The 17,030-nt window shown below is 36.8% G+C and overlaps 1 protein-coding gene across 7 annotated transcripts in view; it reads right to left on the bottom strand.

Moving 5' to 3' along the window:
* The window catches only part of LOC149244349 (putative CoA ligase CCL8), a 452,203-nt gene extending 441,169 nt beyond the window's left edge, over positions 1-11,034 (bottom strand). For 2 of the 7 annotated variants that reach the window (XM_089374822.1, XM_089374824.1), the window contains exons 1-2: positions 10,710-11,033; positions 7,976-8,201 (exon numbers count right to left, since the gene is read on the bottom strand). In XM_089374822.1, the coding sequence (XP_089230948.1) occupies positions 7,976-8,185 (210 nt within the window). In that variant the 5' untranslated portion in view covers positions 8,186-8,201; positions 10,710-11,033. Of the gene's footprint in view, positions 1-7,975; positions 8,202-10,610 lie in introns of those variants that run through there. The other 5 variants (XM_089374826.1, XM_089374823.1, XM_089374827.1 and 2 more) reach the window with 5 other exon arrangements.
* Positions 11,035-17,030: the final 5,996 nt, after the last annotated feature.

Raw genomic sequence — 17,030 nt, 5'->3', positions numbered from 1 at the left:
ACAGGTACGAGCGGGCCCGGGCTATAATCTTTATCATATGCGCGTTTGTAAAAGGTTAGGGCTTTAGCGCCGGGTTTAAAAATGAACATAGTTCAATGCGGGGTTTAATGAAATTAAAGCAAAAGCGCCCAAGAGGCGTGAAACATAGGTTAATGTGGGGCTTTTGAAGGATTTAAAGAAAAATACGCGGACACTGGGAAAAGGGTATAAAGGGGTTTAAACGGGTTTTGTGAAGAGATTAAGCGGGAAACAAAGGAAAAGGGAGCCATAAGGGCGCAGCTAAAGTTTGGGTAAATATGGGTTTACACAGGGTTTGAGGAGAAAAAAAGAGATTAAGGGGTAATGAGGGAAAATAAGGAGAATGAAGGGGAAGAACAAATCGACGGCTACGAACCTCTTAAAAGCACAAGCAGCACTGCCAAACCTGCTTTCTACCCATCACATGCTGCAACCTGTAGTAGAGCTAACACTTCAATTGATGAATACCAAGACCAAGACCCTTGACCTATTTGCCACTCCAAGACCAAGACACAAAGCCTCCTTGATGAGATTCTTCTTGCTTGAGTCAACAATAGTCAAACCTCTGCTTCTTCCTCCTTCTTGGCTACCCTTCAGAATTCAGCTTCCTTTTCTCTGCTTCAAACCTGCACCCTATTTTGGCCTCCTTGGAAACCCTAGTTGCAACACATGTGAGAGATATATGGTGATTCAACCCCTTAATCTCCTTCGCTTGGACTGAATGGCTTTCTTCTCCAACTCGGCTTGATGAATTGACTTAAATACTTCTTGATTCAGCTTCTAGCATAGCAAGGAAGACTTCGGCCCTTTTCTGCAGCAGTGACACTCCTTTTCTTCGCACGTGTGAGTGGAGATCAACCCTAAAACAATCCCAAACAACCTCGCTCTTCCTTCCTTCCTTTCGCTGGCTATAAGACTCCTTTCTAAGTGTTTTTCGCACTCCTAATTGCAGACTTGCTTGACCGAAAATCTTTGCCTCAAATGAAAGTCGAGTTGCCTATTTATATTTGTTTGGTCATCAAATAAGCCGACTTGAGTGAGGGTGAGCCTACAAGTCCTTTGGTGAAGATCATTTATTCCAACTTGTAGCCGACTTGAAGGAGGTGCTTTTGCTTAGCCTTGGAGGGCCTTCTTATTCTTTTAATGACTCATATAAAAATGTAACATGCCCAAGAAGGGTCCTTCATACATGACATTGACTCAATTTGACTTTTATGACTTGATGACAACACGTAAAGTTTCACAATGGGAACCTTAACTAAAATAAAATTCCTTGATCATGAAACCCATGATTCATGTACTACAAAGTCCTTTAGTGAAGATCATTTATTCCATCTTGTAGCCGACTTGAAGAAGATGCTTTTGCTTGGCCTTGGAGGGCCTTCTTATTCTTTTAATAACTCATACAAAAATGTAACATGCGCAAGAAGGGTCCTTCATACATGACATTGACTCAATTTGACTTTTATGACTTGATGACAACACGTAAAGTTTCACAATGGGAACCTTAACTAAAATAAAATTCCTTGATCATGAAACCCATGATTCACGTACTACAAAAATAATTTTATTTTCTTCTTTACATCAATTACATAAAATCACAATTACACATGTCATTATGAAGACCAAACCTAGTTACACTTTTCAACACTTGATGACGCGGATTTCTTGATGATGATATGGCCTCCTTGATGATGAATATGTGGACGAGATTAACTCCTTGATGAATTGAACAACGTTGACTGGACCCAAGAAGACTGAGATCAAGAGGGAATTGACACATTCTCAAGAGGTAAGTACTTTCTTGATTGTTTCTATTGTTGTTTCGTTATGAGTCTCCTGTCTTTGTCTATCTTGCTTCACGGTATTTGTTCTTCCATGGCCTCGTAGTGACGATTTCAGGTACATAATGAAGACTGCCAAGGTGTGGCAATCGTTGGAAATGGAGGGAATAACAATAAGGCTCATGATTGGATGAGCTCAAAGGGAGTAGACAATATCAGCCTAATTGAAGCATGTTTTGATCCATGATGTTAAGAAGTCAGTTGCGACTTCAAATATGATGATTGTCACTCCCCTAGGTCAACTTGTTAGTTTTTGATAGCATCGGACAGCTGTTAAACAGGCTAAGGAACATGAGATCTCCAAAACCCAGAAAAGTTTTCGGGAGAAAACACCTAGAGACCACTCAATTAAATTAATTGATCAATAACTAAAAAGTTCCTAAGCCTAACTTGGGAAAATTGATTAATTAATGGGTGTTAATTGAGGAAATCAATTTTGCTCTAGATACTTCTAAAAAAAGTGATTTGATGGAGTCTAAGACGATCTAAGTCATCGATAATGATTAGATCTTGGCCATTGATGCTCCAGCTAGAGATTATAAGAGCAAGTCAATGGGATGGAGATAGACACAGTTGTGAAGCAAGGGAGAAGGCAGTGCGAATTACCCAATGCGCAATATTCAGCGAGGGAAGAATTTGAGCTAGAGAGTAGTAGGGGTTTGTAGCAAGAAGAATTTCCAAAGAAATTCTCAGGTGGTTTTCCAATTTCCAGAGTCAGGGATGGAAGGTTGAATTATCCAATAGGGAGGCTGAATTTTGCAGAGCGAGTTGCCCAGCTTACCAATTCGAGTTGTCGAGAGAAGGATCGATTCAGTTGCTAGTGGCCAGATCAAGTCCCGAGAGGCCTAGCGAATTTATTCCAAAGGCAGAGACAGGCATGACGACTTGGAAGGATGAGTTTCTGGGGCACTGCACAAGTCCCAGAGGATGCAGTGCGCATTCCTACCCAGTGGTGCGAGTGTTAGTGAGGAGTGCAAGTGGCCAAGGAGAGGCCAGATTGATTGGTTGAGAGAGAAGGATTCTCCCAGTATTTTCAGTTGAGAAAAATCATTGGAGCTACGCCAAGAAGGCCAGTAGATGTAATTCTCCATTTTTGTTGTATAATAAAATAAACCCTCATTTGTTGCATTGGTTTTCCCTTCGGGGCTTTTCCAGGGATTTTTAGACCAAAATATTAGTGTCATTGTTATTATGTGTGTGCATCTATTTCTCAGTTCCTGATTTTATATTCAGCATCGTATTTTTATTCTGAAGAACGCATCAATGATTTATTCGTTATTTGTCATAAACAAAGAAACTGCTAACAATTGGAAGAATAAATTCCAGTTGGCACATTTAAGGAAATTTCACACAGTTGACTGGGAGGCCAGTGAGTCTATTCGGGGAGCTTAGTTCTGAGGCCTGAAGTGATCCCTTAGGTTTTTACCAGGAGACAAGTTTGGTCGGGGACACTAATTTTGTGATATCTCCCTTAGGTGTTGACCGGGAAACCTATGCTTTGGTTGGGGAGTTTGATCTTGAGCTCCTTTCCTTAGGTTGTGGTTGGGAGACCTATGGTTTGGTCAGGAAGGATGAGATCTCCGTAGGTTGTGGATAGAAAGACTGTATAATCGAGGATTGAGATAGGGATTCCTCCCTTAGGTTGTGGATCGGGAGACCTTGTTTACGGTCGGGGAGATGTACCATGTGCCTATGATTGATTTGGCCTCATTGATTAACCCCAGTGGTTAATAGGGCATTGACCTAGATGCCATAGGGTTGTGGCTTTTGGGATGTGTTGGATGTTATGTATCATTGTTTATGATGAGACTGATGATCTCTCCCGTAGGTTGTGGCTATGAGACCTATGGATTGGTTGGGGAGATTGATCTGGACAGAGAGAGTGACTTGCAGTTGTGATCTCTCCCCTAGGCTATGGTTGTGAGACTTATGGTTTGGTCGAGGAGATTGATCTTGAGAGAGAATAAAAAGTACCTCTGTGGCTAAGAGGGAGTGTTGAAAATATGGTAGTCATGGTTGGCATTTTCATTATGGAGAAATTGGAAAATTTTGAATTTTTATTTTGCCTCCTAAACTTGATCAAGTCGTCCTCCTATTATTAAAAGTTGAATTGGACCCCTTGGAGGCACCCATTTGACCCCCCTTGAAAGGCTATAAATAGGAGATCGCTTCTCCTCATTTGGGCATCAATTTGTGTCTTTGCTTATCTCTGATCCAACGAAGGAAGAAGGAGAAAAGGAGGGTCGAATTTCAAAAGGAGGGCTTGGCACTTGATCTTGATTTTTGGTTACCAATTTGGCTATTATATTAATATTGGTATTTATGATGTATTTAAATCAAACCTCAGTATGCACTCAAAACAGAGATGACAATCACCCAAAATCATGAAACAAAAATGTCAAATATTCTCAAGTGACTTATGAATATGTGAGATAGTTTACCAATCTATTTGATGCCACTTAGATATGTTTTTTACCACTGTTAAGAAGACATTAGACTGTTGTAGCAAACAGTGAAAAGAATAGGGTTTAGAGGTCAAACCCTTAGGCCTTGGGGCCTCTAAGAAACTTGCCCACTTGCCCAATTGTTTCTCCAATAGTTATGATACCTAAAAACACAAAATTTCTCCTCGAGGGCCTAGATCTAACTCAAACCCCAGCATATACAAAAAAAATCAAAATAAACCCCAAACCCCAAATAGCTGCAAAACAAGGGTTAGAAAAAATTACTCTACAAAAATTATTTTACAAAAAATAATTTACAAGATATATACAAATATACAATGCTTGAAAGATTTTTGGAAGAATAAATTTTATAACAATGACGATGGCTTGATATATTTCAAAATATAGATATTAACCACAATCTTAACGAAATAAAAAAATCACATAAATTTCCCGAAGTCCAAACAAGTTCAGCCTATGCCCATAGTCTGTGAACTTGGAGCCCAAGTGTAGGGGATCCTGCAAACTCTATATATTTTCTTCAATAAAACTTGTTAAACATATGGCAAATCAAATCACCTAAGATAGACCCAAAATCTACCAATAGAATGTTTTTATACCCATCTAATGAATAAACAAGCTTATAAAATTTTAAGCACATAACCAACACATACCACAGATCAATGAGACAAAGACACCATGAACTGCACCCCAAAATATTTTATTATGAATTTCAAATGTTCCCAACAGAACAGTGCCTTCAAACCAACATTTACAAAATTACATCAGCCAAAGATGATGAATAGAAGCAAAATGCTTTCTATTTATAGAGAAATCCCTCCAAGAGGAAAATAACGGCTAGTTGGCTTGATCCCCGTCAAAATAATCTCGACCGTCGATAAATATTTGATCATCTTTTAACCTCAGCCATCAAAAATATTTATTTTTGAGGAGTTTTCGAATTTCTCATAAAAACCATTTTTTATTAAACCAGAAATTGATTTTTTGGATTAATTTCCTCAAAAATTTAATTTGACTTAATCACCAAAGTCCAAGGGCTTAATTTTTCTTAAAAAATCCATTTTTACCTTGGTGCGGGACCTCCAAAAATTTACTTATTTTTTACCCACGAATTTCTTGGTCATTTTCAACTTGGAGAAATTAATTTCTCTATAATTAATTTTTTGGCTTAGGATTTAATTTTTATTTTGCTAGAAAAATCAATTAATTGACTCTCAAGGGGATTAATTATTTTTCCACCCTGAAATACTTTAGCCATGGTGTCTGATTGCGAGGGACCATGCACTAAAATATTTTTTACATCAGATAATTACAAATTCATCCCTCAAAGGGGGATACTCATTCGTTATAGACCCTCATAATTTTTACCCAATTCTGCGACACAATATGATCTAGTAGACCAAGTGACTTGTAATAAAATAATTTAGCCAAATAGCTTTAATTATTCCCAAATCACTTTTACAATAAACTCAACTAAGAACACTAGGACTCACCTAAGGCTTTGTCAATAAATTTCACTCTAGCTTTGGGGTTTAAGCTGGAGGGAAAAAACTCTTCCAATTAGCCGTGTTTAGAAATAAAGGTAATTGGTGAGGTTAAAAAACCTCCTAAAATGAAATTCATCGCCAAAATCATAGGCTTACATAGGTTGTTACATAATTACACAGTCGTACTAGCATCATTTACATTAAAATTTGCAGAAATTGGGTTTACAATGACATGATAACTGGCTGACTGATGATTCTGATCTTTGAAAATTTTGGTACAACTACATCCTTGGACTTGTGACAAAATAGGTGCAACAAGCCCAAACTCGTCCAACAAGAACAATATGCGGACCTTCCAAACACCAATATTTGAGGAGCCATCCAGTCTATCTTGCTTTCTCAATCCCAATCAAGTGTGAGTTGTCATCTTTCAACTTTGAAGACTCTTGTGCTAATTGATTCCTGTTCAAAGTTATGATACCATGTAGAATTTCCACGAAATTCTGATCTGTTGTTATGAAGAATCTGAAAATAATATTTCTTTCACACAGACACAGAATTTCTCTACCAAATAGCAGCGGAATAGAACAGAAATAATTTCACAAAAGCAACACAATTTTTCTAGGGAACCCAACAGGGAAAACCCTCGCTTGCTTGAGAATTTTATTGAAGAAAAATAGGCTACATATCTCTTACAAATAACCCTGCTCCAATAGAGAATGCAATCTGATCTCACAGCCTTGAACTAGGCTTGAAACAACTCTGCAAGAACACTGATCTGCTTCCCAAAAGAAATTCTCCTCCAACAATTCGCACAAGATAAATCCTCTTGCTTGTTCCTCTCACAAGCTCTCTTTCTCACAAACGCATGCTCAAGAATTATGTTCAATAGAGTGCCTTCAATCTCCTTATAAGCTTTTCGATTAGGCTATTGCTAGTAAGTTTTCTAAATTAGGAGTTGAACTGGAGTTTTTCTAGTTAACAAAAGTCAACACACTTAGTTAATTGGATCCTCCTAAAATTTAGGAGGCTAACTCCACTTGTTCACTCAGTTGCCAATTTAACTCACACTAGAAGACTATTAAGTTATTAACTTGGTCTTCCACAAACTCGCACTAGTCAAACTGCTTCTTGAACTCGTCCTCATCACTGGAACTCATACATGACTAAGAAGATCTCCAAATTGATTCCTTGAATCAAGGCACAGATCAAGGAATCCATTCCTTCACTACTTTTGAACATAGGTTGCATTCGCAGCCACCTGTTTGTATTAAAGCCTTGTACATACTGTTCTTGATAGTCAAATGAAGATTTACTTCAGCAAATATATCTTTTTGCGCTTTCTTCCTACATATGAAAATTTAGATTTATGAGTTATGACTCATGAGTCTAGAATTGGGAATCATACAATTGTATATCAAAGCTAATATTAAGGGCTTCAACATGCCAGTTTCTGGGTGAGAATACTGTTGTTCCGTGTCTGGGAGGGACTTCAAAGATCGTTCTGTCTTCTTGACTTCCATATGAACTTTATGATTAAGTTGACTTTATGAGCTGATGTCCATATGATCAGCACCAGAAGTCTATCTACAATATGAACAGCTGTGAAAAACTACATTCAAACATAAATAGATAACTTATATTACAGTGGGAGAGTTTAGATTATTGCCACTGCACGTTCGACATTAGAGAATTTGTGACTAGAGATGAGTAGAATCTCAGTGAAATGTAAAAAATGTATCAAAAAGGATCTAAAGGGTTTTCTACCAGTCGATATAAAAACGCGTGTGTGTGTGAGAGAGAGAGAGACAAAATTATAATGATGACTGAGGGTGACCAAAAGTGGCCAACATATCTGGGAGCATGAGCATATTCAACTGGAGTGCTTGGGCCATGTACCATCCTACCTGATCTGCAACACATAAGAAATTCATGGAGTAGTTCAATCGCAGCTGGGACAAACAATAAATATCTAGTTGCACAATGCTCGGATGTATTTGGTGAAGGGGTGCCCTTTGGGTCAGTGGATTTGTGTGTGGTGTGGGTGGCCAGGTGGCTGGGTGTGTGGTGTGTGTGGGTGGCTGGGTCGGTATCTGTGTGAGAGAGAGAACTTTCAGGATCTCAACAAGTTGACTATTCATAAAGAAAAAGAGTGTAATACCATGGAAGGATAGCCAGTGATTCGAGACTTCACACCTTCAACAGACTCATCAACACTAGACTTAAGCAAATTGTCTTCTAGTAATGTGTTTGAAAGTTTCCAAGCCGAAGCAAGCAATTGTCCGTAACTGTGATTCCCCTCAGCGGTTGCCACTGCCACTCTTCTTTGTGCTTCAGTACCCATCTTCATTGCTGCTCTGAGCACCTCCATGATATTTTAAAGTAGCCTGCCAATGAAGAAAAAGTCAGGACAATAAAACAAACATCCGTGTCAGCTACTACAGACAGGCGTTGCAAAATGATTACAGATTAGTAAAATACATATATATAAAAACTTCTCATGAAACTAGCAACAACTTGACACACAGAAATCTCAAACAATTCCACGGCTTATATTTCAATGCATGCATCAAATCTTTTTCATTGTTTGAGCCAATAAGGGAATGAAAGATAGCGTTACAAGTTGAAGTGCTCATCCAAATTAAGCAGTATTCACCATAGCCTAGAATCAATTAATATACAATCTTTGCCTCAAAACTGAAAACTTCAACCTGCCACTAAAAAGCCACTCGTGTAGTGAATTTACCCATTAATTTACTCATTCTCCTTCCATCATATCCACTGATCAGCCGGTTCCAAAAAAGGTATTCACTAATTATTTAACATGTAATGATCCAAGTATGTCAAAACAGTAAAGCAATCTATCTGTGCTTTTAACTCATCTCATGTGAACATACAAAACTGTGCTGTTCATAGTGTCTTATGGAGATTGTCATCTTCAAACCATGTCTTTTAGATTGGCTGAAACTAATAATTCATTCTCCCTTGACAATAACTATGTGTCCTCTTTACAACCATGCTGTTCTTGTCATAATCTTGAGACAGACACTGGGGCCTGAGAAGAATATTTCTTAATAATAAGCTTCCTTCCGTCCAAAACTTGTATTTACAGAACTGTTCATAAAACGTGGCTACTAAAATTTGTCCAATTCGCTGCTTGTCCTCTATGGTAACTCCCCACGGGTTTTTGCCTTAGTGTGAAGGTCAGGTCAATGAGAGAGTCTTATTTTACAATAAGCCCGGGAAAAAGTGTTAAACATGCTCCGAACAGCTAATCAGTCTCAACATGCAACTTTTCCCCCATATCACCCAGCATCACTAGTATTCCACAGCACATGTGCCCTGCCACTCACTCGTTTTGTGTCTGTTTTCTCTTGAACAATTGAAGACAAAAAAAAATGAAAATGCAAATGCACTGAGTCTTCCAATCCAAGATCTCCCCTCCTCTTCCTATGTGCCAGGATTTCACTACAGAGGAACAAACTATGAGGGGTGCTGTTTATTCTATACTTGGAATCATCCTAAGGACCAGGTATCCCAAGTCTTCTTATGACCTCTGTTGTGATATACCTAATTCACATCTGCAGTTTTCCATAGCCCAAAGAGCCCTTTAGGGAACCCAGCTTGACCGCGTGCACATAGCTTAGTGTGGACCTTGCAAGTCACCGTGAGAACATGGGTGCCTAATAAGAAGTTATATTTGAACCTTGAGCTTCGCCAATCCAAAAAATGTTTTTTGGGTCTCAGGGAAACATTTTGGGTACTAACACCTACAAACAGAGCCTCTTATCTATTTGACCCTGCATCAATTGACCATCAAACCTTGCAAGGCATGGCAAGAACGTCTATGCCCTGTTAACATGAAACTACATTTGAGCTTTGAGCCTCACCAACCGATAATGCATAATGTAAAACAATGTTTTTTTGAGGGGTTTGATAGAAACATTTTCGCACTAACACCCAAAAACACAGTCTCTTGACTATTATAAGTTGCATTTGTTGGCTATCAAAGTTGTGGGACTTTCATCCACTCTCAGATGTGGTTTTCCTACAGAAGCCTGCCTGATGACATCAGATTTGAATTTTGAACCTGGGTCATCCTCACAACTATCAATTTCCCTAGACCATAGCGCAACAGACCAAAATGTAAATCGTTGTTTCCAATCTAGATTGCATTCAATTAGAACAAACACATTTCTTCAAACATGATGTCGAAAAAGGCTCGTAATCTTCATTCCTATCTCATTCATCTTGAATCTCTCATTATAAATTCTAATTCCTAACATTTAAAGCTTCAAACATCTCCTAAGCATGTCATAAATGGAAAAGAGAAAGTACCATTAATTTCTTGGGCCAAAAAATAGTTTTGCAAAGCCCGTCCTAAACCTGACCACTTTTAGGCATCCATTAAAGTAAACATAGTGTAGGATAGATGATATAAGCACTCCGTCATGTGGTTATTCAGAGATTTTACGTTGGTTCTGAGTAGTTTTCTGAAGGTGTCATATCAATATGGAATCGACAAACAGAAAATGGATTCCTCAACGGCAGCATTCTTTGTTTCTTCTTCAATACTGAATTTACTTCATACGGAATGAGCGCAGATATATGTATCTTTTAACATAAAATGAACTGTATGTATTTACCTGATAGCTATATAAAATACCCAACATCTACTGAGTAAAAAGCGATGAATTTTAAAATGAACTGTATTTATTTACCTGGTAACTAATAAAATGCCCAACATCTACTGTGTAAAAAAGGGATGAATTTTAAAATGAACTGTATTTATTTACCTGATAACTAATAAAATGCCCAACATCGATGAATTTAAGGTTCGCCAATCAGAAGAATTTAAGGTTGCCCGATAAGAAGTATAACCATAGGTTGATTACCTTGTATCTGAAAACGGAGTGTAAGCAACCAGGACTTTTGAACTGAAGCAGCTTTCACCGTGAAGAAACTCGTGAAGGACAAATGTTCGAAAAAAACAACTGCATGTGTGCAATGACCTTGTCAAAATCAGAGACTCATTGGGCACGAAAAGAAAATGCACTGACCATCCATGTCGAATTCAGAGACTCACTGCGCACGAAATGCAAATGCTATCATTCGGAGGAATGGAGGGAGACATTTAACTTAAACTAAGAGGAAATAAAATAGAATTGAGGTTATATGCTAATAGCAATCTGTCGGCAAAACTAAGAGGAAATAAAATAGAATTGAGGTTATATGCTAATAGCAATCTGTCGGCAAAACTAAGAGGAAATAAAATAGAATTGAGGTTATTTGCTAATAGCAATCTGTCGGAGAAACTAAGAGGAAATAAAGTGGAATTGAAGTTATATGCTAATAATTTTATCCTTGCGACCTTAAAATAATTTTTTTTTTTTTCCTTTGTTTTTATGCGGAAAAATTGATAGAATTGAGTTTAGATAGGAAAATGTTAATTTTCTTTGTTCTAAAAGATATTTGTTTGTTTGTATGCATGCCTAGTTTTTGGTGGGCATGGGTTAAATAGTTTTTTGGTGGTGTTTATTTATTATTTAAAATATTAACAATGTATTTAATATTTTGGAAAAAAATACATTTAAATTATATCAAATTTATAATTTTTTATTAAATATATATAAATGTATCTAATATTTTGGAAAAAAAAAAAATTATATAAAATTTATAATTTTTTATTAAGCTTGAAGTAAATTGTTAGGAAATTTATAATTTTTTATTAAGTTTGAAGTAAATTGTTAGTAGAGATAATAATTGGTGATAAAAATATTGTGAGTCGTGAGAAAATTGAGAGATTCAACATTTCTAATCTCTAGGTTATAATCTTGTTTATTGAAAGGAGAATAGTTGTAAACCCCAAAAGTTTACAAGTAGCTAAGTGTTAAGCAAGTTATTAAATTCTTCTCAAATTTATTTATTTATATATAATTTGAAATAAATTTAACATATTTCCAAAATAAAACAAATAAACTAAACATTTTAAAATAGTTTTTATAACTTAAAATACAATCATTATGATTAGTAGTGCCACAATAAAATTGTTGTTTCAAACTCCTCTTCCCATATTTTAAGAAACATTATTTTAAGGTTAACAAATTTTACCAATAAGAAGAATTATAATTTTAATATTTTAATATCTTTGATTAAAATTGAGAAAGGGTTTTTTAAATTAATAAGAAAATAAATTTATTTATGAATGGAGTTATTTTAATAAAATAATTTAAAGTGGTTATTTCACACTGGAGTTAATTATTTTTTATTTTTTAAATATTTAGAATTATTGTAATTTTATAAATTAAAATAAAAGATAGCAGGTTATGTGTATTGACTCGTTTTTAATATGGAGTCTTTTGTTATTGAGTCTAAAAGTGCTCTCCAACCTAATATGAAGAGATGTTATAAAGTTATGTTGTGTAAACATTTTGATTTGATTAAATTGCATAATAATAAAAATATAAATAAAATATAAAAATACAAATACAAAAAACTAAAATTAATAATTATAAATATTGCACGTGAAGAGATTTGATCCCTCTTGGCTCTTGGTAGATTCAGAGTTAAGATGGACCTAGGTTGGTATAATAAGAAGTATTTAATTTATGAGGTATAGATCAGTTGGTTTGTGTAAGGTCTAATTTTTACTAGGTTTTACTATAAAGACTCATAGTGAGGATTTGAGGATGGAAACCACTTTTAGGGGCACTAAATTATCCCAAAGGGTGTTTAAGTTCATCCACCCTGATAAGCAAATTATTTTAGATATTATTTTGAGATTCAACTGCGTTTAAGTTCATCTTCACCCTTGTGAGCATCACCCGATGCAATGAGTGCTAAGTGAATCATTCAAAAAACATGAGAAATTAGTCAGTTACGACTACCTCTCATGGAAATGGTCATAGATGAATGACTTACTTAACACAGTTGAATCCCAAAATAATATCTAATATAATGCACTGCGAAAACCCCTTAATACTTGAAAAGAAAATAATTCTTTCATCTAACATTGGAGCTAGCCCAGGGCCGGCCTAGTTGTGAAAACAAAAATATAAAATAAGAAACACTCATATTTTGCATTGGGCTCCTCCATTGAATAATTTTAATAGTTTACAATTGATTCATTAATGAAAATTTAGGACAAAAGAGGTCATCATCATTATTGATGGATAGGGTTGAAGCACAATGCCTCTACATCCATACAAAATTTAGCACATAAACATAATCTATATGTACATCTCTACTTATCTCACTTACCTTTGACTAGGATGTTAATTGTCGCTTATACCATTACAACATCTATGTGTGTGTAGCAATATGTGAACATGTATGTGTGTGTAGCACTATGTGGACAACATGAAATGAATAGCTACATTTAGTTAGAAAATATAATTACTTGTAACCACTAGAGCATGACTTTTATAATTGAAATGTAATCTTATATATGTATGTATTGTATAAAACATTTGTTTAACCATGATGAACCCTTAATTAGTTGAAGTAATATGAGTTATGCCCAAGATCAAACGTAGTGGCTATCACTATAATACCAAGAGAATATCCAACACAGCGTAAAGAGTCAAGACTCCACCAGGTGGGGAAGCCTACTCTTTAAGCCTTATCACAACAGGCCAAAGATGTCCCCCAATGGAATTTGAAATCGAGTAGAGACAATAATATCTCATTGTGCCACTTGGTCTCCCACAATGAGAAATGTATTATATAAAACATAATAAATAATATGAATCATAGTAAATAGCCATTTTTGTCTTAATCTCTCTTCACTCTTATGTTCTTATTACGTCGAGAGGCAGCCCACTATAGGGGGAGATATGTATGTGCAAATGTTTGTACACATTTAACCTTTTGTATGTGGACTCAATTAAAAAGTAATAAAAGGTTAAAAGTAATATAGAGTCTAGTATGGGGGAGATGATTGTAGGTAAATGAACGTATGCATTTAAAAGTTGGCTCAATTAATAATAAAAAAGCTAATAGTAATAAGAATAATGAAATTCAATTTGTTATATTGTAATTTTGTTTTGCAGGGCCACTTAGTCCCTCCAACTTAAGTTATAAATTATGTTGTGGAAAAAATTGCATAAATAATTATAACTTGCATTGATCAATGCTAAATTAATGCAAGAAATAATAAATTGAGATGTGAAGTGGATAAGTAAATTGCTTGGAAGAACTTGCATTAATTTTGGTGACTAGTAACCACTAGTAAGTCTACACATTTATAGTTTTACTCCCACATAAGTGTTAAGGGAAACCTAAATAATGGTGGGGAGTAACTCCTAGTAAGTATATTTATTTACATCTTATTCTTATCCATCTTTTATGCAAAGACTTGTTTAAATTATGGTGGGAATTAATTGATGGTAAATATGTTATTTACCTAAGTATGAGCTATTTTCAAGGATTTTATTTTTGGATGGTTTTACTGTAAAGTTTAAGAAAAAAATAACTACATAAATATCTAAAATTATGCATGAATATTGCAACCATATCCATGAATTATGACATAAAATATGTAAGGCAGTTATCCACTTGCTATTATATTGTGCGAAGGTTGCAATAAGACTTTCAAGGTACGGTCCAATCAAATATTTGAAAAATATTTTTTTAGACGAAGGACTAATAATGATTTTGTAACCATATTTAAATTTAATTAATAAGCAAATAAAAACTTAATAGTTCAATAAACTTACAACATAACAAGATTTTTAACCATGGATATTATTAACTTGTAAATATGTTTTGATATAATATCATGGGCTAATACAATGGCTTATTAATACCACATGCCCAAAACCATAACTCATTTCATAATAAAAAATCAAAATGTAAAATATCTTAGACCTTACATATATTATTGAATACACATGGTGATAATTCTCAATAATATGGATGGAAAGGCGGGTTAGAGGGAAAAAGAGAGAGATGGTGACAAAACTATAGGGAAAAGAGAGAGAAGTAGTGAGTGATGGAGAGGGGGAGAGAGAGAGAGAGAGAGAGAGAGAGAGAGAGGGAGGGAGGTGGAACAGAGAGGAATGAAGAGAGAGAGGATGAGAGGGAGAGGAGAGAGGGAGGAGGGGAGAGAGGGAGGGGAGAACAAAGACATAGAGAGATAGAGGTAGATACAAGTAGAGAGAGAGGGAATGGAAAGGGAGAGATGGAGAGAGGGTGAGGAAGAGATGAGAAGAGGAGAGAAGACAAGGAGAAGGAGAGGAGAAAGAGAAGGAGAGAAGGGGTAGAGAGAGAGGGAGGCATAAAGATGGAGGAGGGAGAGAGAGAAGGAGAAAGGGGGGGGTAGTGACAGAGTTGGAGGGAAAAGAGAGAGAAAAAGAGATATAGAGAGAGTGATGGGGAGGGGGGGAGACAAACAGAGGTGGGAGAGAAAGGGAGAGAGAGGAAGGAAGAGAGAGGACTTGGGAGAAAGAAGAAGATATGGAGGGTGAGAGAGATAGAGAGGGAAGAACAAAGACATAGAGAGAAAGAGGTGGAGAGAGAGAGTGAGAGAGAGTAACAAGGGAGAGATGGAGAGAAAGTGGGGGAGAGATGGAGAGAGAGTGGGGGAGAGAGGAGAGAAGGAGTGAAGAGAGAGAGAGAGAGGGAGAGAAGGGGAAGAGAGAGGGAAACACAACAATGGAGGGGGCCTATAGCGGGAGAGGGAGAAGTAGATAGGGAGGGAGATAGTGACATAGTTGGAGGGAAGAGAGAGAGAGAGATAGTGATGGGGGAAGAGATAAAGGGAGGTGGGAGAGAGAGCTAGGGTGATCTGAAATGGATACTAAATCAAGAAGAAAAGGTATTACAAACTCATGTGCAGGAATTCCTATATTATTTAGTGCAATGGATCGAAAAGATTGCGAATAATACAGACATTTAACAATTGGAAAACATAACAATTCAACACATCAACACAACAAATAATCAAGGAGTTCACCAAACTTCATGGATACGTCTCCTAGTCCAGCTTTCAGTGTCGACCTCTATATTATGTCTTCAAGAATAGAGTTTACAGGTGTGAGCTCAATCAAAGCCATAACACAACAACAGTGATATTACACAGGGATTTCACTCAAAAACCTCGAGTCTAAAGAGTGCACAGGCTCTCCCTCTTAGTGCCTTTGATCAATTGTTCGTAGTTGTGTGCTTTCTCTGACTCTGTCTCTCCTCTGCCTCTGAACTATGACTTGTCTCTGTTCTGTTATGGGATGGCTTTTTAAGCTAATCGGCGTTGTCATCTTTGGGTGCGGGTGAAAATCCTCGAAAATACACTTTCCATTTATGCAAAGAAATACACGGAATACACTAAAAACCAATGAAAAACCTGACCGCAACATTAAATCCAGACTTCAAACAATATAAAGTCCGCCCTATAATCCTCTCAGGTCCACCTTGATCGCAATCGCAAGTCACATTGGCTACGGGTCATAATCCCTTTGTATTCCACACTGTTGATCTGCCTTCAATCCAACGATTCGCATCCAACCCGAAACATCAAGCAGTCCGCTCAATCTCCACCGTTGATCCTCGATCTCCAATCCAATGGCTTACAGCCATTTTGGGAGGCCCACTTGCACGGAGATTACCCACTCGAAAAAGTGGTTTTCTCTCTCTTGCGGCGTGCTATGTGTTGACCAGTGTATGGAATCGGGCGGAGCCTCTCCAATACTGCTTACCGCCTAAAGCCCGCCTGAAATACCGTTTACCTCGAAACTCAAATAACATAAAGCTAAAATTATAAACCGTTTCAGGTCCGCACATATCGCATAGTCTTCGGCCCGCGGTAAGTCCTCCCTTTGGAAAATCTGCGACGCGATATGTAATCTTCGCTGTTGATCTGCGCGCTCGATCAACAATCCACGTTGTGTAACTGATCGCAGTCACATTTCCCTTAAGGCCGCCTCCGATATACTTCGCTCACCTCTGCACCGATGCGATATCACCGATTTGATTTGGGTCGTTGATCTGGTCGATCCGGCGGCTCCTGTGCAATGTTACTTCAACTTCCACTTAGCTCTGTTTTCCACCATTCTTAGTGTTTTTCTTCTATGATAGTGTTTTCCGATAGTTAATATATATGAAGACTTAGAATTAGAGGTCTTATACAAGATCCATTTTGGATCACACCTTCACACTGAAAAGCTTTTGGACCACCAAAAGTTGGTTTTAGGCATCAATCAAGTGAGGATACAGTTCCC

The sequence above is a fragment of the Pinus tabuliformis genome, chromosome 8 (assembly GCF_031772625.1).
Source record: "Pinus tabuliformis cultivar Carrire ecotype Pingquan chromosome 8, CPIR1, whole genome shotgun sequence".
Lineage (NCBI taxonomy): Eukaryota > Viridiplantae > Streptophyta > Pinopsida > Pinales > Pinaceae > Pinus > Pinus tabuliformis.
Note: the sequence above shows the minus strand (reverse complement) of the source record. Positions and strands in the feature narration are given on the sequence as shown.